General features: G+C 37.6%; 1 protein-coding gene across 1 annotated transcript in view; it reads left to right on the top strand.

The window, feature by feature from the left end:
- Positions 1 to 14666: 14666 nt before the first annotated feature.
- Positions 14667 to 25028, top strand: part of SEMA5A (semaphorin 5A) — a 223148-nt gene continuing 212786 nt past the window's right edge. The window contains exon 1 of the mRNA XM_034062463.1: positions 14667 to 14851. Within this exon, the coding sequence (XP_033918354.1) occupies positions 14719 to 14851 (133 nt within the window). The 5' untranslated portion in view covers positions 14667 to 14718. The remainder of the gene's footprint in view (positions 14852 to 25028) is intronic.

Below are 25028 nucleotides of genomic sequence, written 5' to 3'. Positions count from 1 at the left end.
GGGCATTATAGGAAAATCTTTTTCAACTAGGAGGGTAGCAGCACTGGAAGAAGTTACCTAGAAAGCAGGGGGTGTCATCTCTCTGAGTGGAGGCTTTCAGGTCTTAGTTGGACAGTTGTACTTAGTTGAACAGTTGATCTGATCTACTGTGTCTTTTAGTGATTGGTCAGACTGGATGACTCCCAGGGATGTCTTCCTGCCAGCATTTTTGCGATTTGAAGTCAAGTCTTACTAAACTGGTGTGGTTCTTTGAGGGGAGTAACCAGCATACAGATGAAAGAGATTTTATGATGTATTGTTCTACTTTTTGAAAAGGCATTTTATATTCAAAGTCCTCTTAAAAAACCTAAAAGAACTGGACAGGCACAGGTTAAGAGGGAGGACTGCAAACTGTGTAAATAATTGGTTAAATTGTAAGAAACAAAGGAGAAATTTGTGTTGGATATCACTGGTGGATTTCCACAGACATCTCTGTGAGTGCCCAGGGAGATCATTATATTCATAAGTAGATTGGAACAGAAGTGTGGTGACAAGGTTTGTTCCTGGAACTAAGTTATTGAGGGCAAAAGAAGGCAAAAGGAAACAGGGCAGACTAAAAACTGCAGACGAACCTTATAAAACAAAGTGGCTGTTAAAATGGTGGGTGAAATTCAGGATCAGTAATGGTAAAATATTTTGAGCTGGCCTGAGATCTTGGGACAGTAATTTAAATTAAAATTGGGAAGCAGTATTTTAATGGAAGAAAACCCCAACAACAACCAAACAACCCAGCTCTGTCGTAGCAATCAGAAGGCAAATTTATGTCAGGAATTGCTTCAAAAGGAAAGAGATCAAAATATCATTAGGCCAGTCTCTAAATCTGTTCTGGTCTCCTTATGTCAGAACAAGTGGAATAGAACTGGAAAAGGTTCAGAGCAGGGCAGCAAGAATGAAGAAGGGCAGCAGTGTGCAGAAGGCATCGATGGAGCAGCTTCCCTGCAATAACAACTGGCTAGATGAGAGTTGCCAGACTGGAAAAGAGATAGTGGCCAGATGCTAATGTTAGAGGTCTGTAAAATTGTAAGAGCTGTGAGGTGTCTGGATGGGAAATGAATACTCAGTACCGCCTTATTTTTGTATTAGAAGAGATATCGGGTGAAATAGGCAGAGAACAGTTACAAAGCTAGGAAAAGAAGGTTTTCTTTGCATGATGTGTAAGTCAGTTCTGAAATTCCTTGCCATGGGATGCTATGCATGTTCCATGGGTGTAAAGATCTGCTGAACAAAGTTGGAAAAGGAGGGAGAAAAAGAAAAAGGTTGCAAACCAAGTTATTGTTTCTAGGTAAGGAAGTCACTGAGCTGCAAATTATGGACAGCTGTGCAGTGAGTGCTGTTGGGAGAATGGGGAAGATTGTTTCTGTACAACTGCTCTGGTTTTACTGTTGCCTTAAACATCTGCTCTTGGCTGCTTCTGGAGGCAGGACAATGGGTCGGGCTGGATATTTAGTCTGAGCCAGTTTGGTCATTCCATTTGGGTTAAAATATCCAGCCTGGCCCACTGTGGTGGTTCTTACATGCTATTCTGTAAATAGTAAGGCTGCAGGGTGCAGTATCTGAAGAGAACTCTGTTGATGAAACCATTCTAAAAAAATATTAAGCTCTCATGTAATTTGAGGTCTCACATGGAGCTTGGAGACTTTTCCTTCCTTGTAAGAGAAATGCTTTTTATCTTATTTTGGCACTTGATAAATTACAGTTAAATTCATCTTAATGTGTTCAAGCTGTTTCATTGAGAGTTCAGTTCTCACCTTTTTTTTTTTTTTTTACCATGTTCCCTGTACAGTCTGCACTGCCTGTCAGAGAGCAAGGAATTATCAAAACACTATTTCTCACTACATATATTCCTGTTGACACCCATTTCGGTGTGGACAAGGTACACTTTGAGGGAGAGAGAAGCAAGACGAAATGGCAAAACTTTGAGAGAGTATAAAGAGAATGAGAAAAGAGCACTGAACTTGGAGATATTTTTGTGTCTATGAACTAGATTGAGAGGCAAAATGTTTGAGTTGTATTACGATGGTTGAGGGGACAAGGCTGAAAGTGACAGGGTTGTATAATGATAGTTGAAATGGCCAAACCAGATAAGGCTCCTGGAAGAGAGAGGTGTCATGGGAGAAGATTAGTGGAAAAAAGGTAAATTGAACTGAAGGGATTGAAAGGTAAGTAAGGATGAGAAACTACTGAAGAAAGTTCTTAAGAATTAAAAGTGTTTTATGAGCTTAGGGGAGGAGCAGATGATGGGAATGAAAGAAACAGTGTCTTTGATTTTCAGTCAATGGCTTATGGTCCCTAGATGGATGGATTCATGTAAGTACTGTTTAAATTTCGGGTACCAGTACCTGTACTTTCTCTGGGAAGTTTTCCAAGGGGACTTGAAATAAAACAAACAAACAAACAAAAAAACCACACAGGAGGGATGAATAACAGTTTTTCATTAGATTGGAGAGGGTTGTTGCTCTTGGTAAAAACAGTTTTATTATAACAGTATCAAAACCAAGACTAAAGCAGCTGAAATGGAGACTCAAAGGATTTTTAAATGTCTTGACCAAAACTTGCAATGACAAAGATACATGAATATTTCAAATAGAGATATACAGTCCTGAGGAAAGGGTAATTTTCTTGTAGCAAGAGGACGTACGAATGTGTGGCTTTAGATAACTGGAAGGTAATTGCAGAATAAGAGCAATAACAAGAGAAAAGGAGGAGGTATATAACATAAGTCATTACCAATTAAAAATATTGCTTAGATCAGCCACTTGCCTATCCATGTAATTCTTTGGGCTCATCCATCTGTGAAGAAGAGTCCTTTCTCGTGGCCCTTCTAATTCTTCTGGTGTCTTCCTTGTGGCACTGTGGGTGCAGTGGTGGGAAGTTTCTCTTTGTGCCAGGCTTGGGGAATTTTAACAAATGGAGCATAACAATGAAAGGCTCCTTAGTAGTGCTAGTTGTTTGTTAAAAGGACCCTGCATTGCTTCAAAGCTGCAGTAGCAATTTCAGAATGTACTGAAGGAGCTTTGTTCTCTTTTGGAAACTCTGTGCCTGGTGTGAAACATAACTGTGGACCAGTGAGCTGCAAACAGCTTTGTACTTAAGTGATGAATTGTGCTGTACTTAACTCTACATATGAGGTGAAGGAGGATCAGAGAGGAATGGATGAGGCCATTGTGTCTAATGGAAAGAACCTTTGTTTCTTGCTACAGAGAATGAGACTTATCCCATTAAAGCCTGTTAAATCTCTGAGATTAATGGCATCTAGAAGCAGGGTTTTAACACCTGGTGTGAAACTAAACAGTCTTTGATTTATAATTTTAATATCTTTTTTTTTTTCTTTTTGTACTTTTTTTCGAGATATCTCTCAATTGTCTGAACTCTCATGGGTTGCTTTTTCTTGCCTTGATCATTTAAAAATGTCAAAATAATTTGTAGAAAAGGACAATGTTTTGAGACACTTTGAGTTGTCTCCTTTGATCCAGGTTTGGTGTATTTATTGTTTTTTCCCCACGTGACACAGATTTTTGTATTTGCAGTGTATACATCAGTGTAGTGTGTGTAATATGTTTTCTCTGGAAACCCTTTCTGCAACACCATTGCAAGCAGTTTGAATTATTTTTCACTCAGCTTAAGGTTGCATCTTCATAAAACATGGTGGAATCTGATGCTGGAAAACATGCAAGATTGACAGTCCTGAAATTGAAATCCCTGTTTTATCTATGGAGTAAATAGCACAGCCTATCTATCCAAACTGTATGTTGGCAGTACAACTCATGATTAACCTGGTGAGATGACCTCTGCTTCAGTTTATTATTTACAGAGTACTGAATGTTTGCAAAGACTTTGCAGAGTGACATTGTCATGTTTCAATTTGGGTTTTCAATATCTTTCTATATGATGTGTTTATTAAAATATAAACATAGGGTTTTGGGTTTTTTTGTCTCTACAAATTAAAGAACTATGAACTCTGCACTGGATTTCCCATGTAAAAGAGGTGTGCTTGTCTTTAGTTGTATTAGTATTGTAGAAATTAATAGTGCTGTAGTAATTGAACATGATAAAATGTGATCTTTTATATTCAAACAGTTAGCAATTTAAAATCCTGAATGCATCATAGTGACTTTAGCAGTACAGGTACTCTGCTAGATTGCTGCAGCTGTCCCGTTAGCATCATGGTGAAGTGGTATGTGAGGGAGAAGAGAGTTGGCCAGGTATGAAATGATAGAGGGAGCCTCTTGCTGTATCCAAACTCTGCTTTTGGGACTCCTCAATAGCATTCAAGTCCCATCTCTGGAGTGAAGCGTGCTGAGGTAGAACATAGCAAGCACACCATGCTACCAAGTTTGTTGCTACTCTTGAGTATCATCCACATTTTAAATCTGTCTTCTTAAGCTATATATTTCCTAACAGTGCCATAAATTGCCAGTTTTTTACTTGACCAGATGCACACAATATCAGCAAGTTTCTTGGTTTGTTTAGTGTTTTTTGTCTCCTATCTCTTCCTTTTTGTGCCTTTCTAGGTAAAATCCTTAATTTCATTATTAAGCAAGGCTCGCAGCTGAAAGGCCTTGCATGCTCAGCATTTTACTTCTGGGCTCTTTATTTTGAATTCCAACAATTCCATTCCATAGACCCTTCTCATACCTATGATGCTTGTATCTCATTGCACTAGCACTACATTAACTGGCACTCTTCTGCTCTGACTTAATTTTTCAGTATGACACCTGCTGAAGGGCAGGTTTTAGTTAGGCTTTTATTTTTAAGACCTTGTATTGTCTCAGGCAACATTAGCTGAGGATATTCTGACTGCAGGTCATCCCACCTTGCCTGGTGGTGGACTGCAGAGCTGGTGTGGTGGGGAGGGAGGTTTTCTATAGGTTATTGCTATGACACCAGTGAGTGTACTGTGTGACATATGACTTGGGGATGGTTAGGAAGTTTCCCTTTAAGCACCTGTGGGGGTAACTAGACAATTTGGATGGAAGCAAAACAGCCTAAGAAAGCTGAAACAGTGCCTTTATTTTTAGAAGAACCTAAGGGAAGATGCAGTCATCCTACGTGTTTCTATTTATGAGCTCAAGGTGACTTTGACACATTTGGCCTGTGAATCTTATATTTTCCAAAGGGGGAGTCTAAGATGTGTTTCAGTGTGTTAAATCTGTGCATACATACTGTATGCTCATAAGATTTTAAAGTGATAAATGAAAAAAGATGGCTACAAAGCTACAGAAGTCTATAGCGATTTTGGATATGATGGAGACATCAGTGACACTTCATGTGATTTAGTCTTTGAGTGATGGAAACTGTCAGATGCTGAGAAGCCATTGGGAAGGATGTCACCAAACAGATTGGATTTTCACAACATTATTAGTTTGTGAAATAACTTTATGTAGCAGTTTGTTTTTTTTTTCCTGAAAGCTCTTGAACGGAAATCATTAATAAGAGCATCATCATTAATAATTAGATAAAACATGCAAATGGAAGTAAGTTGAAATAAACTTGTAAGAGATATTTCAGTCTTAGAAAAAACAGAGCATTATTTTTTTTGAGACACAAAACCACAGAGCAGCACAATATATTTTCTGAAGAAAGCTCACAAGAGGCTTCTGTGTATTGAAACAAATGTCAAAAGCCATTCCTCATTTAACCTTAAGTTATTTGACATCTCCTTATTTGTTGTTTGACAGCTTTATCAGGTGCTTTCTACTAGGTGGTACATGATTTCTGTTGTGCCAAGTTTCATTACTTTTAAACAGACTTAAAATGGAACTTAAATTTTTAGCAGTGATGTTGGAGGGAGAAAATACAGCTATGATTTATTCTCTTTGGAAGGAATTTTTTTGGTTTGTTTTTTTTTTTCCCTTTGCCTGTCATGTCTTAGGATATAGTAAAAAATAAGCAAGTTTGTATTGACAGGAAGTTCAGGCATGTGCATATATGTTCCTCACGTGTGAAACCTTTGTATGTGAATACGTGGGGTTTTAAGTATAAGCATTGTATTAATCTTGAACTTTGCCTTTTGTTTTGGAAGACTCTGATAGACTGGATCTTTGAGCTTTAGAATAGTCTTTGAAAATCTCTAGACTTTCCATTACTTTTAATTTTACCTTTTTTCTCTTTTTTGTTAAGAAATTTATTATCTTTCATAGAAGGTGTGAAATATCTGTATCTGGATTCAGGATTTAGTGAACAACTAACAAAAGGTAGATGAACGTTCAGAAAGATCTAACAGAAGACACAATTTCCCCTTCGGGCTTCTTATTCCAGGATTCTGATAGCTTTGTCAGGGTTTCTGATGGACATATTCAAATGACAGCATGATTAGCCACACAGTTAATGTTCCTAATTAAAAAGAGGCATGTTTGTATGATGTCTCTAAATTATGTGGATATTAATGCAACTGAATGTGATGCAGAAAGGAGTTGTATGATTTTGCAGTTGCAGTTCTCAACTGAATCAGAGATCTAAATGCAAAAGTATGTAAAAAAGAAAAAAAGCAAAATCTTATAGTATAGAAGAAAGTCATGTAGATTTGTGGGTCCCCTTTGAGCACTATTGCATATAATCAAGGGGGCTTAATCATGAGCTTAGAAGGGGCATTAAACAGTGCTTTCCTTTTTGAATTAAATCTTCATAAGTGTGTGGGGAAACTTTAGCCGATGTATAAAAAAATCTGAATTGTTATCTTTGCAGTGGTAATGTTAAAGAGCAAGGAAAGTGAGTACCCTGTGCCAGAGAGATTGAATAGATCAGTCCACCTAAGTGTTCCCTGAAGGATACTTTATCGCTTATCCAAGAACTGAAGAAGGAATCCAGAAGTTTGATGAAATGAGTGGGTCTTTTGAGTGCTTACCTTGTTAGGAAAGCTATGTATAAACTGTCAGGGAGCAGAAATGTTCTATAGCAGTTATGTGGGCTGGGAGCTCTGAACTGCCTCACCTCTTCCTTTCCTTCATATCCGTCTGCTAAACCTTACTGTTACTTAAGCTGTTACTATAAAGAGTGGCTATGTTGGTTATTTGTGGGAAGAAACAGATCAAAAGCTAGTAATCAGCTGGGAGTAGAGAGGAGGATGGAGTCTGAAATGCATTTGCAAATGGTGGGATGGGGGCAGGCAGATGTCAAAGACATACAAAAGTGTATTCCCCTGCACTGTATTTTGGTTGTGATCTGTGACCACCATTCATTTTCTGATAGGTGTTTAATAACCACTGCCCTTTAAAGTTGTACCAAAGAACTAAAGGAATGAACCCACTATGAGAAGGATAAATCTGCCTGTATTATTTAACTGAAACAGGCGGTCACAGTAGTCATTTCATGACACTTTGGAACTCATCCAGCAGTTCTTTTGAGTAGTAACTACTTAAATATAATCTTTATTTTGGAAGTTTGCCTAGTATTAATGTGCAGAATATCCACTAATAGTTTTGGTTTAGCAGTACAATTTGTCCTTTAGATTGGCAATTTGCATTAAAAAAATTATTATGTTATGTCCTTATGGAAGCTAAATCCCAAGTACTATGAAGTACTTTTGTACGGTGACATACAAAATGGTAGATGGCTGTTTTTACTTGAATATGATTTTTTTTTTAAACCCCAGCTATTTAGAGTTGTTGTGTTACTGTCTTCCTTCTGGTTTCCCTTACATCCATGTACAAATTTGGCATGTTTTCCTGTACAGTTTACAAATATAAAAAAGTATGTCCAGATGGCTACAGTGATAATCTGTGATGTGATGATCTTCTCTCTTAATTATTCAACATGTGCAACTCCAATCTCTGTGTTGCCTCTTCCCAGTTTATACAGAATGCAACAGCTAAAATTTCTGGCTTTGAAGTCTTATGAGGAGAATCCCTCCTTCCACAGCCTCAGAATGACTTCTGATGGCCACACTGAGGATAACAGTTTGGCAAATGTGCCAAGCAATGATGAGGGAAGTGCTCTGGGTGACTTGACCAGGAGACTAGCCGAAAGGGGAAGGAAACTAGAGGTGGGAATCTGGGTCTTGGGAGGATAGCAAAAAGGCTGAGGAGCTAAGGGATAGCTAAGAGAAAAAGGGATTTGAAAACAAGAGCTGAGATTTTGTTGGAACTTGAGCCTAGGCTGCTCTGATCTAAGTGGCTTTATTCTTACCTCTAAGCTGATTGGGGTGCTTTTCTGTGTGGACCTGTGTGTTGGCTGGTGCTTGCTTGAGGAAGCTGTGGTCCACTGCTTGCTATGTGCCACTGATGAGGCAGACATGGCATGGCCACTGAGTGATAAATAGGATCTGAGGTGTTATTACAAGCTTTTTGCTTCACTCAGCTCACTGTTCTTGAAGCGGTAATTCCTTTGTGTAAATCACAAGAGTCACAGCTCTTTGAGCAGTACTGGAGAACTAGCTTTGATAACAGATTCTTCTTTTCGGAGTTGTCACCATCAGCTACAGATATTAGCAGACTTTGGCAGAATGTCACTAGGAATTTACGGATTGATATTTGAGTGCATTGGTCAATGACAGCTGATGGGTGACTGCCTCTTGCAGATCCTAAAATTCGTGCCAATGCTGAAATGAATGGCAATATTAAAAAATGTTGAAGGAACTGGGTAATCAGTTAGTTAATTGAAGCTGACTTTCACTTTATGAGAATACAAATTAGAATATGCTACTCTGCTGCATAGCAAACAGGCTGCAATATTGGGCCCAGTGATGAGACGTGGTAGTATATGGCTGGATTATTTCACTGAAGAAGCGCTATTGCTTCCAATCTTGTCTTGATGCTTAATGAGGTGATCTTTGAGCTATTGCTCTAATCTAATTGTGTATCAGTGATATACAAATTGCTTTTCTAACGCTATACTGAGTAAGGAAAGTATTTAAAAGTAATTGTATTCTAAAGAGGTATGGCTTTTATCTGTGCATTTGACAGGGGAAGAGGATTAATTACTAGAATAAAAACAACTGGTGGGGTTTTTTTAAGAAACAAGTTTTAAATGAATTTTGATATTTATTCGTCTTGTGTCTGTATATTATGAGGACAAAGGTGACTTAAAAAAAGAATCAGAGTTTATTTGGGTAAAAAAGTAAAATGTGAATGGCTTTTAATACTCAACATTCACAGTTTTTGCTGTAGGAGAGGGGACCAGCCTTCTTGATGCACTCATGTGTCATCCCCCCTGCCATCTCCTTTTCTTTCTGGACTCCAGAGCTTGTCACTAGTGGTGTTGCCAGGACTGGGAATTGAGATCATACATGTTGCCTGAGAATTTAGCTAGATTTCTTGGTAGGTGTGATGACAGGGGCTTTTCTACATATTTCTTTATCTAACAATTTTACTTTTAAATGATTTGTATGAATTTGGGGAGTTTGGCTTTAAAAAAAAAAATCAAGAGCCATTACAGAAACAGGGGCTGAGCTGCATCATAGCTGCTCTTCATGTATTCCAGTTTTATGACCATACAGCTGCTGATACCCTCTTTCCTGGTTTGTCTATATGCTTGCTAGCAATATACAACAGCTTGGGCTTTTTTTGAGGTAACAACAGTTCACACTGTCTGCTCATCACTTGCAGCAGCAACCTAAAGTTCTATAATTTTGATAAATTGTAAAATGGTACCACTAGCAGTACAGTAGACAAACAAGGTATTTTTAATAAAATTGACATGACTAAAGATGAAATAATTATTACTAGTTTAAAGTGCATACAGTAGCAATATGGTACAAAAACTTTCTTTGGACTCAATTCTCTTCTAATGAACCCATAAAATGTATAGTCTGTTTCATTAGACAAGTACTTTTTTTTTCAGGTTCATGCATAAAGCTGCATGTTATCCAGGGTAGTTAGTTAGCATGAGTAAATTTGAATGAAACTTGTACTCTTTTGCAACCAAGAGGTGGAGTGAAGTACCCAGGGGAAGTAGAATGAGTCTCCTACAACAAATACTTAGGTAGTATCTGTGCGAGGAGACACCGGTGTGCATGCATGTGGATGCCTTTATACAGAACCTGTCCTGAAAGTGGCATATTTTAACCATGCCAAACTCTGCTGTTTGTATACTCATATTGACATAAATTCACTTTATTATTTACCGAAAGTGCAGTTAAACTGGCACACGATCATCAAAGATAGTTATTTGAAAGCATCTTTGCTGCTGGCACCTACAGTTAGTGTGGCAACTATTTTTTTTTTATTCTAATACTGCAGTTTATTTTAATCAAACAAAAGAAAATGTAATTTATAATTCAGTTAAATTGTACTTCCAACACAGTGTATTTTAACCAATCTAGAAATATTGACATCCTGATTATTTCATTTTTAATATATGACTTTGGCTCCTGGAGGCAATAGTCTCTAAATTAACCTGCTTGGGCCTAACAGTAGTAGTTACATGCCACGCATGCTTAGCTTTTCACACTTTTTCTTTTTAGCAATAAGTATCTTCTGCTGGCTCAGCTAAATAAGAAAATCTTGAATTGTTCTTTTTTTTAAATCATTATTCATCAAATACTGTTGATAGAGAAAATAAATGCTATATTTCTAAAAACATAATAACTTTACCTAATGGGCCTCATTCATATTTCTTCTAGGCAAGCTAGATCAAAAAAAGTGAACGAGGGTGAGAATAAGTTCACAAGGCCCTTTATGCATAGAAATAAAATTATACAGAATCAACTAGGTTGGAAAAGATCTCTAACATCATCAAGTCCAAATATGTTACATTTTATAATTAATTTTTTCTTTTTGCATCCTCAGATTGTTTTAGACTTTTCATATGCAATTTGTCAGAAGTCTGATTAAAGATCTGTGCTATAAAGAAAAAGTCAGTGTGCTAGTTCCCAAAAATAGTAGTCAAAAAGATGGTCCGTGTCACTATAATGGGTATGTTTTGAAGAGTTGTGACTTCACCATTGTATTTAATTGTTGAGATAGAGTTGCATATGGAAATTACACTGAAGTCAAGGAAACTAGCCTAAACTTTTCATGTTTAGGGTTCTCTTGGCATTTATGTCTTGCCCTCCAGGCTAGCCATCACTTCTTGGCACAGTTGCCCTTTCAGTAAGGACAAGAGCCTATTTCAGCAAAGACTTCTTTGCTTGCTTCAAGACTTCTGACCTTCAGTTGCAGTGTTTCAGAGACGCATGGGTACAAAATTAAGGTGCTGTCTCCATGGGTTTGCTCTTGCAGACAGTGTCTCAGGCAGAGATGGAACTTGTGCAGCAGTCCTTACTGGACAGTGTGCAGAAGGGAAAAATCTAACTCCTGCAAATTCTGAGGGAAAGGATTTGGTTTTGAAAGCTTTTCTAAGGTGTCTGTTCATCTGCTTTTGCAATGGGTACATGTTTAAAGGTTTTTGGTTTTGTTTTTTTTTGTTGGAGTTTTCATTTTTACTTTTACTCTAGCAGCGTATTAAGTGCAGTTCCAGACTTTTTCTTTCTCCTTCTGTGCATGCTGTAGTGTAATGAAGTGGGTAGTGAATTCCTGTTTCTTCCAGTTGCTCAGCTAACTTAAAGCTTGCCCTTTTCTCATGTGAGAACTTGCGATGATGTTTCTACCTGCTACCTTGATTTACTGTTCTTTTGTCCAATTAGGGTCTCTGAAGACTCCTCTGAATAGTTGCAATGAAGTTTCTGCTTGCTGTTCCCCACAATGTATTTAATACATTTAAATTAATACATCTAAAATAATTAATACACTTAAATGTATTGTGCCATTTTATTAGTTTAAATGGGTAGAGGTCAAAGTAGAGAGAAACACTTATAGAATCATAGAATAGTTAGGGTTGGAAAGGACCTGAAGATTATTTAGTTCCAACCCCCCTGCCATGGGCAGGGATGCCTCACCCTAGACCATGTCACCCAAGACTGTTATCTCTAAGATATATTATCAGGAGTGCATTCACATCCTCTTTTGTCTCTTCTTCAAAGTCTAACCTTATCTTTGGATATTCTGATTGAGAGAAAGGAGTGTTTCTTGCCTTCATTTTTACCCTGTGAGATGCATGCAGCAAGAGAAGGAGTTCAGCTAGGTAGGAAAAATATTCTTTGACCCCCAAATTCTCCCACAGCATGACTATAGATGTAAACAACTAGACTAACTATAGCATATATGTAGTCTGTCTTTCCAAAGGATGCTGTTTGGATTTACAGGATGAGGAAAAGTATTGTGAAGGAGTCTTTACTTCTGAGTTCTGCACAGAGGGGATAGATGAAATCATCACAATACCTGCAGGATATAAGACATGAGACCTGTCAACATTTACATCTTAGTCCTTATTAATATCAGGATTAGTCCCATGAAAGTCAGTAACCTTTTTATAATGGAAACTGTGGGGTCCATAGATATGTACAGACACAGTATCTGTATGAAGAGTACTGGTCTTTATCTCTGGAGAAGCAGGATTCTTTTTGTTTTTGCTGTTAGAGCTGTTTTTTGAAACTTGGCTGGGGTATAGAAGCCTGGTTACATAAAGATCATGGGTCTTCATTTACAGCCAAGGAGACAGAGAAGGTTGAGCTTCCAGTACAAATGTTTCGTTTTATTCTTGTTTAATTTATATCCATTATATTCACAAATTTAGGGGCATTTCTGAGACTTTTCAAATAAAAAGAAATAAAGTTTGTACTTCTTTAAAGGGGAAGTACCATATTCCTAAGTGTTAGAATATTTTCTGCTGTATTCTGTAAGAAAAACATCTTTTTTGAGTCTGTGATGCAGTATCAGTCCTTGATTTTGCTCAGTGCACGTTCATAATCTTACAGAAACCTGAATTAGAAGTAGCTGTTAGTATTGTACTTGTATGATCTGTAAGTCAGTAATATAAATTAGCTATGATATAACCCACATAAACTGGTTGAATTTGGATAATAATAGGGCATAAAACTAAAAATCTCACCCTTGCAGAAAATGAACAATCAAAACATTAGAACAGGAGCTTTATACCCCTATATAAGTGAGTGCACAGAATTACTATGAGCAGATACTGTCTGCTGTGAGCTACAAGCAATTTGTGGGACAGATGCATATTGAGACATGACATCATAAGATGCACTAAGGAAGGTAGGAGTATGAATTTAACTCCCTAGAAGCTTCCTTCCCTCTCTTCTTTTTTTTTTTTTTACTTAAACATACTAGAGAAGATAAAATTTACTATCAAATTGATGTACCGCTCAGATGTATTAAGATATTTTATGTCTTTGATCTATTTATTTTAGTTGAAATTAAGGATTAGATGTGTCCAGGTCTTAGCTGGAAGGCTTCTAAAGAAAGCAAAATAAAGTGGTAAGAGAAGAGCAGTTCATCTTATGATGGCTGGTGCTACAGTAATGTTAGGGAGCAACATTTAATAACATTCTGCTTTCTGGGCTTTTAAAACTCTTTGGTCTTACTGTACAGTATTTTTTAATTAGCAGCCCTTTATTTCATGTGTTTAGGATGTTCATTTTACACAAATAGAAAATTTCCACATAATTAAGCAGCACAATGCAGTTCAGTGAGATCAAATGCATTAGAACTCAATATTGGCTATAATTTTTCCCTGAATTGCTCAATTAATTAGCAGAATGACATTTCTGCCATTATGGAGTTGTCTCAAAACACCAGTCTTCTCTGAAAGGCAGTGATGTCCCATAACTGTGTGCTGTCAGCAGGCAAGGATGTGGGACTCAGTAAATCTGCTAGTGGTGGAAGTTTTTTTGGATCACAGCATTAGGTTGTTACTGCTCAGAATGTTTGTTATGATAAAACTAAAGGAATTGGATTGGGTCTAAAATTATATTGACACCATGAATATTCTGTTACTTATAAAATAAGTATAGCTATTGGATGTTTCATAAAATCAGGGAGTTGAAACTTCAACTTTATTCTGGTACTGAAGGAAAACCATTGTTGACTGGTGCCTGGATTTTAGTAGAAAGGGGTCTTCAGTGTAAAAATCTGCAATACACAACCTTGTCATCAGTCTTGGTAAACAGATAGGGATGTCAGAACCAGTGCCCCTCCCTCCTGTAAAGCAATCGTACCTCATCAGAGCACTGAGGTGAACCTTGTCCTACAGCTTTCTGTGCTGTGCTACACATTCTCCATGGAGAGGCAAAAAATTCATGCTCTAAGGCTGTTGAAATAGTCAGTAACTTGAAGGAGCAATTCCTTTCCTACCTTACCTTCTTTCCATTGAGGAAAGCAGATCAAGGGGCAGTGGAGCCAAGTGAATGTGGAACACAAATTTAGATAGATTTGCTGTGTTTAAATAAAATAAAAAATGTTGCAGAACATTACTTTTCCCACACACATTATAAAATTAAACTTTAAAATAGAAGAGGGGAGAATAAATAACAGTTTTTTAATCCTGCTGGGTGATAAAAGAAATCAATATTCCTAAATTGTGTAACTGATAAGTTCATGAAATAAGTAGAGGAGTAGCTGATAGAATACTTTTGAGGAGTCAAATACTACACAACCAAAAAACTGATGTTGTTTTGTTTTAAACATCAAAAACTGTTAGGGTTTTTTTTGGGTTTTGTTTCTGTTGGTTTGTTTGTTTGTTGGGGTTTTTTTTGGGGGGGAGGGGGATTGTTGTTTGTTTGTTTGTTTGTTTTTTGTGGGTGTTTCTCTTGTGCTTGAGTAATTTATTTGCATATTCCAGGCACTTTTCCCACATGTGTGCAAGAAAAGTAGCCAGCTAAAAGAAGTGACTGCTGTGGAGGACAGCATGACCACCATGAAAGGAAGCTGCCTCCTTGCACTGCTGTTGGCAGGATTTGGTGTATTAGGAATACTGGATCCAATGACAAGAGAAGATACCCACTGCCACAGAGCTGAGCACCCAGTCATTGCATTTAAAGGTAAGGGGCAAGCTCAAAAATTAACTTCTCCAGAAACTGGCTAACGATTATGTAATCTGTTCATGGAAACCTCTGATTTTAATGCATAATGGTATATGAAAAAAGTTCTTTCAGTGCTGTTATATAGTAACCTGGACTATATTCCATACAAGTTAAATACAACTAGGCTTGCAAAGTTTCTTCACAGTTCGTGCTGTATGTGTCATTTAAACTTGGGTGACTCATTTTTCTCTGTAATTAAAACCAGCCTGAATTATTGCATGGCATTGTTTTCCAGTGCAGGATGCTACATGTGTACGCTTAATTTCATGAAGTGGCTTCTTGGCCCATCTGGGTCTCTGGACAGCAGCTCTGTCCTCAAGCTTATGAAGTGTTTCTTTGAATTTAATGTGTTCTGTAAACTTTACAGACTCCACTCTGATGCCTCCCCTTGTTCATTGATTAAGGTACTAAACAGAACAGGCCTGAGGATCAGCCCTGGTCATATTCCAGTAGTTACTAGCCTTGTGGTAGAGTAAGGTCTGTAAAGCATTTATCTCTCTGATAATTCAGCCAGCTTGATCATCCAACCAGCTTTTTGCCCATCTTGTTGCCTACCTGAAGAGACAGACTGTAACACCTTAACTTGCAGTGGTATAGTGTTGAAAGCCTTGCAATAAATGACATCCCATGCTTTTCCTCATCATTAAAGCTAGAGTCATTTAATTACAGAAGGCAATTGTGTTGGTCAGGAATGAGTTCACCTTGGATTGTTCTCGCTCATCTTCTCTTTCATATGTCCAGAAAAGTGCATTCCAAAAGGACTAAATTCATAACTTCCCCAGGAATTTGAGATTGACTGGCCTGTAGTTCCCACAGTTATGTTCCTGCAGTTTCTGAGGACCTTCCTTCATCCTTGTGACTTCTCAGAGATGAAGAGTGGCCAATTATCTTGGTGTCCCTGGATACAGCTTGTCTGATCCTATGGGTTTATATAGGTTTAGGTCTTGCAAGTCATCCTTGACTCAGGCTGCATCTACAGCTGGTAGTTCTTGAATGGTTTTGCTAAACACCAGATACCTTTGAGACATTGCAGGTGAAGACTGAAACAAGCTCTCTGTTGAGTTCCTCAGCTTTACCTGTGTCTGTGGGCACTAGATCACCTGCCCAATTCAGCAACACGCTTCTATTTTCCCTGTATGACCTTTTGTTATATTGTAGCACTAAAAGCTGCTCTTGTTGCCCCTGACATTCCATACAAGTCTTAACTCTCACTGAACTTTCTTTAACCTGACACAGTCCTTACATACCCATGTAGTGTTTCTAAATCACTCCTTGGTTACCTTGTCCCTGCTTACACCTCATACATATGGCCTTTTTGCATTGGAACTTCACCATGAGTTCCTTGCTTTGACAAGCCAGTCTTCATACATCTGGTTCTTATCTTGATTATTGTGACAGATGGCTGAGGAGCAGTTGGACAAGTGAAGAATACTTGGAGAACGTTGTCTGAAAAAAAACCCAAGGCATTTAATAACTTAGCCGATTTTTTAATTTATTTGAATTGAGAGTTTTTTCCATTAGGGTCACAACATAGAACAAATTACAAATAGTTTGTAGCTATGAGGAGGTAGAGATTGAGATGTATTACATTACATATTGCATTTTTTCTGTTTTTCTAAGAAAGCACGTGTAATTTTTTTGTTCTGATGAATTAGGATTTATTGAATTTTAATTGAAAAAAGATTTGTTTCCATTCTTTTTGTAAAGTTAGAGAAAATAATGTCTTTTCTGCAGAAAGTATTTTTGTTCTGGCATTTTAATGGTTTCATAGGAGCAATGGTACCAGCTGTCCCTTTCTCCAGTATATTGGAGGATGAATTAAAGTGGCTACACTCTGTACCTGGGAATAGCAAACAATCAGTCTATTATGAAGGAGGGACCTTTATCTCTTATTTATTGATAAGTAGTATGATTTATTCTGATGAAATATCTGGTTTTCTTAACATTTGTGTTGTGTGTATAATTTAGTTAAAAATGTTATTTTTATCATGATACATGTACACGATGTTATATATTAAAATAGCAGAGTTAAAATTCTGGCACTTAACTGCTTAATTTCACAAACTAAGGGAACCACTGTATATGGAACTGTAAAAACAAGTAATTGAGACTCATCCATGTGCTGAAATTCAATTAAAAATGTGTTGGCCTATGGGTCTGATTCAGCCAACATTTACGAGAATAGCTTGAATTTAACCTGATCCTACCTTTTATATCGTTATTGTTCTCTGTACTATTTAATTTCTAATGATGTCCTTCCAGTTCTAAGTTACTATACTAAGGGGTTTTGGGGACAGAGACCTCCTCTGTCACCTTGTTCCAGTTGCATCTTGTAAAGTAGCCAAAGGTAGTGTTGCAATTGGAGTTTACTGAACAAAACCAATTCCTTTCTTTGCTGTAAATATATGTGGGAAATAGAATTGTATAGAAATATCTATTGTCAGACTGTTACTATGATATTCAGGAAGATTTTTAATGCCAAGCTCCCTCTTGACCTTTGTGGTAAAAATATCCTTAATCTGTACATATCCATGACGTATCTTAGAATTTATGAACTGGCATGTGTTGAAAAAGTTGTAATTCCCATGAAAATATTCTGACCACAGTAATCTGTTAGGAATCATCAGTAAATCTTAGAAAGTACATGTAGAAACATACTTGAAATGCAGTATATAGTGTGTAATAGCTAGGTAATATAACTGGTGTGGACACACAGTGATTGACTTGTAGTTGTAGGACTGCTAGATAAGGGAAAACAGAAGATATGAGACCAAAGGAAAAGATGACTAAGAAGTCTGTCTTTCAACCTGTGTGCTGGGAATTGGCTACATGGGGTATCAAAGTATAAAAAAAAAAAAAGATGTGTGGGATAAGAGCTGCTCTGTGAAATAATCTTGCAGTAGGAGTGGTTGGGATTCTATCATCCCTCTTCCCGATTTCTGTATTCTTCCTACAGCATTTTCCAATTTCATGAATGCACATAGGAAAATGCCCTCTGTATTTATTGACATTATTAATGCTGCTAGACTAACACTGAGTCCTGGAATCAGTTAACAACTATGAAACCTTTGATGTGAATGCTGCAATACTGTCATGTAATGTCATCTTATAATAATATTAGATGCACCAGAGCTAAATGCTATGAGATGCTGAACATCAGCCAAGGCTGAGTGCTACTGAGTGGTAGGTACTTTAAAGCTTGTAAACTCAGTACTAACTTTACAGAGATATCAACTCTTTTGTTTTATTTATAACTGACTAAAGCCTTTTTTTGTAGTTCTGGTGTGCCAAAATAGAATGTACTTATTTGATTTGTCTTCCTTTGAGAGGCATGGTAGATGGAGTGTAAACTATTAAATAAAACTAATGGAGTGAGAGTCTGGTGTAGCGTATGGATCAACAGCTGCAAAAAACTAATAAAAAGAAAAAGTAGTCCCCAGGAGCTGTCGTGGTGAAATATGGAAAGGGAGCATATCTCCTGAAAGAGCTTACTTTCTTCCCCACTGCCCATCAAAAACTGCTCACTTAGGTGATGATCCTGTCAAGCTACCTTTTGTAGAGACATATACTATTTCTATCACTGATTTTCCCAGCTCAATAGTTTTAGCTGAAAGACTGTGATATATTTCCTGGTACCAAATGGTAAGAATTTCACCCCCCAATTGAGAACCTTTATTCAAGTATTCTGCTGGTGGAAGAAGAAAGAGAAGTTGCAGAAGCAGGGGAGATGCATGCCCTTTTGAAGGATTTTTTACATGATCAATAAGATATTTTATTTTATGTTTCTCAAACATAACAGTAATAATCATATTGTAATTTGTTTATCTGCATAGTTAATGTTAGGAATGCAACTTTTCTCTCTCCCAGAAACTAAGAAAGTCCACTGTAGATCTGAAAATGTTTCAGCTCTATAATCCGTTGTCTTAGGTCTTCCCTAGACTAGAATAAGGCACTTACTTTGTGTCTTCCTTGGAAGCTGGAATTTAAATTTTCTCATTATTTAAAGTTGGTAGGAGCTATCATAGAGATAACACTTATATAAAAGCAGACCTCTGAGAATCAGATGGATTGACAGGATCAGCTCAGTAGCGTGCAGTATTTTATGTGATGCATAGTCTGTCTTTAAAGTTTCTTCTCTTGGAGGAGATATGCAATTGTTATAAAATTACTTTTTAGAATAGGGTATTGCTGCAGAATTCAAATTTAAGGTTTCATAGCTGTTAAGAATTGATTTCAAGATTTGTTCAGCTGCACTAAAATGTCATATAGGGCGTTTTCCCATAGGAAACAAGGTACACGTGACAGAATGAACACACAGAGACTCATAGTGTGAGATTATTGGTCTTTGCTTACTTTTCCATATGTTAAAAATGTACAAATTTATTATTGAAATAACTTAAGAATTAAGAAAGAAAAGGGGGTGAAATAAGCTGGTCATTAAAGATAGAGCCTTATAATTATATACATATATATAGAAGTATTATATATTAATCTAGATATGCTTTCATGCATATGCAAGTATGAAATATTCACTCTTTAAAGCAAATAGGGTTTACTGATGGTCAGTTTCTTCTTGGAAAACAGTTTCTTAATATAGAAAGGGGATGTGTTTAACCTAAACAGTTGGAAAAGGCTGTGAAAACCAAATTTCCTCTGGCTAGGAACAGGAAGGGGTAAATCATAGGCAAACAGTGTTTACAAAAATAAGATGCCTATGAGAAGCAATGACTGTTTATAAAAGTGGAACTTTTCTTACTCAAAAACCAAAGCAAACCAGCTGAGTAAATATTTCCATAGGTTTCAAAGCACTTAGCCATCTGGTTTACAGAACCTTAGTGGTAGCTCTCTGTGGAGCTGGTATTTTATTAGATTAAAAAAACCTCAAACAAACAGCCCAAAAGTGTAAAAGTAGTTACAGTGGCACCTTGTTCTCTCTCCCTCCACCTGTTGTGTCCCCCCCAGAATTTGCTCAACTTTCAAACTGTCAGGCCTGTCAAAAGTCACTAACTCAGCTGAAGACTTGTCCTGTAGGTGGACCCCATCCATGAGGTAGAACTGAAGAGGCCATCACAGCTTTAGAGGTGTGTGAGGGTAAGCTGAGAAAAAATGGACCCAACCCCAGTTTCAGGTGTGAAGATAAAAGTATTGACTGTCCTGCAGTTTACCAGCTTAAAGTTGAATTTCTTAGGCTTTTCTGTCAGAAATAAAGTGCGGTTGTGAATGTGACTTAATTGACATTGAGGCTGCAGCTGGGATCATCTGCTCTGGGTCAAATCTCATTCATTCATCCTCCCATAAAGTAATTTGAATTTTGAGTCATGCTGTCTCAACAAAAAAGCCTAAGTTGACATAATTTTAGAAACTGTATTTAGTGATATTTTAAATACATGCTGTGCTGTAAAGAACTTATCTGTTGAATAAACATGCTCAAAAATAAGATGTCTTGGTCCATATGAGAAATGAACATAAACCCTTCATTTCTACTTAAGGTTAACCAGAAAAGAAAAATAGCATAGTTATTTTTTGATTCTTTGGTTCGGGAATCCTAAGAAATATATTTTTTTAACCTTGTTGTCTAACCACCACAGAATTCCCTCAGTTGATGTTTGTCTAAGTAATAGAGACTCAGTACATCCCTCTGCTCATTTTATCATGTGGTTTGTATATGGAGTGCATGCACTTAACATGTGCCAAGAGGAAATAACATGTGGGCTGAACAAAGAATGGTACGTGGTGTATGAACTTAGTTTTGTTTGTACTCTCTTCTTTTTTTCCTAAACTTGTTGCAAGCTACTGTTTAAACTAATAGTAGTTGTCTACTAAGCTGCTCAGTTCTTACTGTTTTTACCTTCTCTTTCCCCTGGTTTTCAAAAATACCCTGTAAAGAACTCCTGCCAGCTTCAACAGCAAGATTGAGGTGTACTGCTTTCCAGTCCCTATCCTCTTTGGGGTTTTTCTTTATTTAAAGATGATTCATCAGTGAAGAAAAGTCAATTGCTAGATATTGCAACTTTGGTTTGTCTGGGTGATAGGACTATGAGAATGCTTACACTACCCTGCCAAGAACCAGCCCTTCTTAGAAAGGAAGATAATTAGGAAGATAATTCCTCCACCAGTTGTATATTTTTTGTATCAAATGAGGTTTGTCTTTACTTTTGTACAGCAGACTGAGCACCTGGTGGGGAAAGACAACTTCCAGCTGCTCGCTGTTAATTTTAAAAATGACGGCTTTGAAGATTGGAGGATGCCATCCCCTTACTATTTTCCTGAATCACCCAGTGTCTTTGTGTGCATTCTCATAAAATCCAGGATATGGAAGGGGCTGAATTCTCTAAGCAGAGCACTTTTTGGCAGAACTGATCATATTTTAAAGTAAGCATCAATTTACAGTTCTTTCGGCATCCTGGCCAAGTGCCAGACTATCGCTGAGTATTAGTAATTGTAATACATTTCTGATAATTGAAAATCAGCAGTGGCTGCAATGACAAGTAAGCTGCACAGACATGTCTTATGAGCCTTTCCAGAGCGTTTCAATGGCTGATTTCTTCCCTGTTGGCCTAATATGGAAGTTTGGAGCATTTTAAATTTCCTGGTTGTTAGCAAAGGAGCAAAGTAAGAAAGAGGCTCCTGCCACATTCCACTAGCTGTACAAAACAGCAGATGGAAGTAAAATCTGGGGGGGGGGGTGTACTTCCTTTTTTGTTTGTCTTCAAAAGGGATGTATTTTTAATAGAGATGGGCATTTTTACTGAAAGGCTGTAAAACATCCAAACTGGAATATGTTAAAGGAACAGATCAGCAACCAAGAAGTAGAGCTCCTAAGCAGTGAAGTTCCTTCATCATCTAGAAGCTTTGGTGTGTTTAGAGACAAGGGAAAACACAATATTGATTTGATTTTTCTCTATTTTATTTTTTTGCCACCAGACAGTATTTTTTTTTTTTCCATGAGATGTAAGGTGCCCTTTGTCCCATCTCTTAACAACTGTCAGTGTGAGTATTCTACTGATCTACCCCTTGGAAAAGGCATTAATGAAGCATATCCGTTGTTTCTAAATCATCTGGCAAAGTGTAAATTATGTTTTGCTGTAGTTCTGAATTCTCTATGCATAATCTCCATGCCAGTTCATGTGAATTTGATTCTTCTCCCTTTTCGGGGACTGCTTTGCAACATGGCAAATGTTGCAAAGATAATGAATGTTGACTGAAGAGGAAGATCATATATGTGGCTGGTTAACATTGTATGGCTAAGAAGATGTGAGTCAGCCCTTTTTAACTTGCCTTGGTGTAATCCATTCATGTCCAGCTTTTTATGGAGCCCACACAGTCTGTGTGGCCTCTCAGAGCAGCAGCAGCAGCAGCAACATAGCTCTGTTTTGCAAGAATCTGCTTCAACTGAGTTCTCTGTTACTTCTTCTGAAGTGACGTAGACTGCTAGTTCGTGATAGACGGTGACAACTGCAGTTACTGGATTTGTGATCCTAGGCAACTCTGTTTTCATACTTGGTAGTGACCAGTTTCTGGAAGGACTCATTCCAGTGAGCTTCCCTTCTAGGTTCTGCGCAGCATTTGCAGAGCCCGTCTTGCACTCACTCAGTAGCACCTCCTGCCCTTACTACCTGCCCTTTAATGTCACCTTCTGCTGGCTATTACATCGTCTGAAAGAAAAAACCCCTGGCCCCCGCTCTGGAGCTTTATGATTTCAAATTTGCTAATTTTCCCTCTTGATATCTGAAACTTCCAGAGACACTTTGTGTTTATTTGACATAATGGGTGGAAGTAGAGAAGTGCTGCTTCAAAGCGATTTGTTTTTCACATGCTTTCTTTCCTGCCTTCCTTCTGTGGCACTGCTCCTTTGCCATTGACAAGACTATGGGATGCTGAATATCAGCTGATTTTGTTTGCATGGCTGAATATGGTAGACTTACTTGTTACATGGCAATTTGTCACATTCAGGTGAGACCACACTTTTGATTTGTCATAAGCTTGTCTGTCCATTTACAGTGCTTACTTCAGGTTTTGTTCTGAAGGCTTTATGGATGAAGAAACGGCAGTTCTCTACCATTTCTGAGAATTAGGAGCTCTCCGTTTTACAACTAGCTCTACAGTAAATTGACTAAAGCAATAATAATGACAAATAAAGACAAATACCTGGAGTTTGACAGTGCCCTTCTGAACAAAAATAATTTTTACAAAGAGAAATGGTGTTCTGTTGTTAGTGGGGTTGTGGTTTTTCCATTTCTTTTTCTTGCTTTTCACTTTCCTTTTTTGGCTTGGGGCATCTCTTTGTTTTTGTGGTGGGGGAATGGAGGGGGTGGAGAGTATGTTCAACTTTGAAGTCCTGACTGCAAGCTCTATCCAAGATTAGTGTCAGGCTTTACCTTATGTGCCCTTTGTGTTGCAATATGACTTGTTTTGTCAGTCTTTATATTTTTGGCATGAAATATTTTTAGACCTGAAAATATTTTATGGGCCGTCTTGGGCAGAAGTGATAGAATCAAGAAATTGTATTATGCTAAAACAATGAAAATAAAGAAGCTTAGTATGTTCATATGCCAGCATAAATAGAAATGCGTCATTGCGAGACAGTAAGTTCCAGAAACAAGGTTGTGCTAATTGCAACATAGAGATTTTCCACAAAAATAACATGGTTTTATTATAACTGTCTGTGCCTAGTTGGCTTTATGCTTCTGTTCTCTGCAATACATATATAAAAATTGAGCAGATTTCTTTACAAAACTCCTTGTTGAGAACAAAGACTTTTTTTATATAACCATACAACATGTTTCTCTGCAAAATGACTTCTGTGGCCAGTTGCCAAAGCCAGCATATAAGTGTAAAATGTGAAAGGCTAAGCCCGTCTGAAGAGAAGGCATGACTAAGGATGTCAAGTGTCTTATGCAGTTAGTCTGTCCCTCTGTGTCACATTCAGGAAGACAGACAGAGCAAGGGCCAGAACTGGTAACTGGAAGGGGGACCTGCTTTCCCTGGGAAGAGTGTGCGGCTCTGAGCTGGTCGAGGGGTGAAGTTCCTGCTTTTTTACCTCTTCAGGGCAAAGTAAATCTTTCACCAGTGCACATACATTAAGTAGTATTTCCCACACATCAAAACACAACTGAACTTCATAGTATAGTTTTCACTGCTCAGAAAAAGTCCTAATTATAGTAGCATGCTCATTTCTGCTTATCCCAATGAATGAGTCTCTACCCTGAAGTGTGGATCAGCTGGTCTGCATGGTGATTTGTAGTATAAATTGGATGAAAGTCTCTCTTGGCTCATCCTTCTTCATTCACTGATGTTTTTTGATTTCTCCTTGGAATTTTCACACCCTTTTTTTATTTATTTTTAGATCTTTTGCTTTGATTACTTTCTGTGTTCTCCCCCTTCTCTGCTCTTAAATTATATGTTTCAGGTATAGACCATTTCTCACTTTTAGAAACTGGATTGAGACATTTGAGATATTAATAGTTGGTTGATAATACTACTGTCTACAGTAAACTCCTTATATCTTTTTTCCTTTTATTTCTTTTTTTTTGGAGGGGGGGTGCATCTTGAACAAGCAGCTGACACAAACAAGATATTAAAAGAGAAGGAACATAAGTTTGGTGTGGGATAATAATTCTTGTGTTTCTCCCCCACTTTGTCTTCTTCCCACTGTGTTCCCATCATTTTTCTGTTCTTTGCTTCTATGCCTTCTATCTAAATCTTGCATAACTTAGCCTTTCCATGCATATGCTATCATCCAGGCTTTCATGTCTCTTAAAGCATGTAAACTTAGCCTTACTTCTTTCTCACTATGGTGCTGTTGATCTGGAACAGTCCCTGAAATTTTATTTTAAACTCTCTGGATCTTTGCTTCAGCACCTTTCATTAGCACTGCGCTGTTTGTGTTTTTATTTTGTATACCTTCATGTGCCTTCTTACCTGAGCATCATCCCTCATCCCATCTCCTCTTGAATATGCTTCTAATATGATGAGAGGCTTCTGGTCACCTTTAATCTTAAAACTATTAGGTTTGGGTTTTTTGTAACTGTGCATACAAGTGTGTTATGTTTCTGGCCTGGATGCCTCCTCCTTTGCCCAAATATGTCTGTGTTTATGTGTAAGAATCTTGACTTGAACTGGTGCAACCTGTTAA

The sequence above is a fragment of the Melopsittacus undulatus genome, chromosome 1, assembly GCF_012275295.1.
Source record: "Melopsittacus undulatus isolate bMelUnd1 chromosome 1, bMelUnd1.mat.Z, whole genome shotgun sequence".
Taxonomy (NCBI): domain Eukaryota; kingdom Metazoa; phylum Chordata; class Aves; order Psittaciformes; family Psittaculidae; genus Melopsittacus; species Melopsittacus undulatus.
Note: the sequence above shows the minus strand (reverse complement) of the source record. Positions and strands in the feature narration are given on the sequence as shown.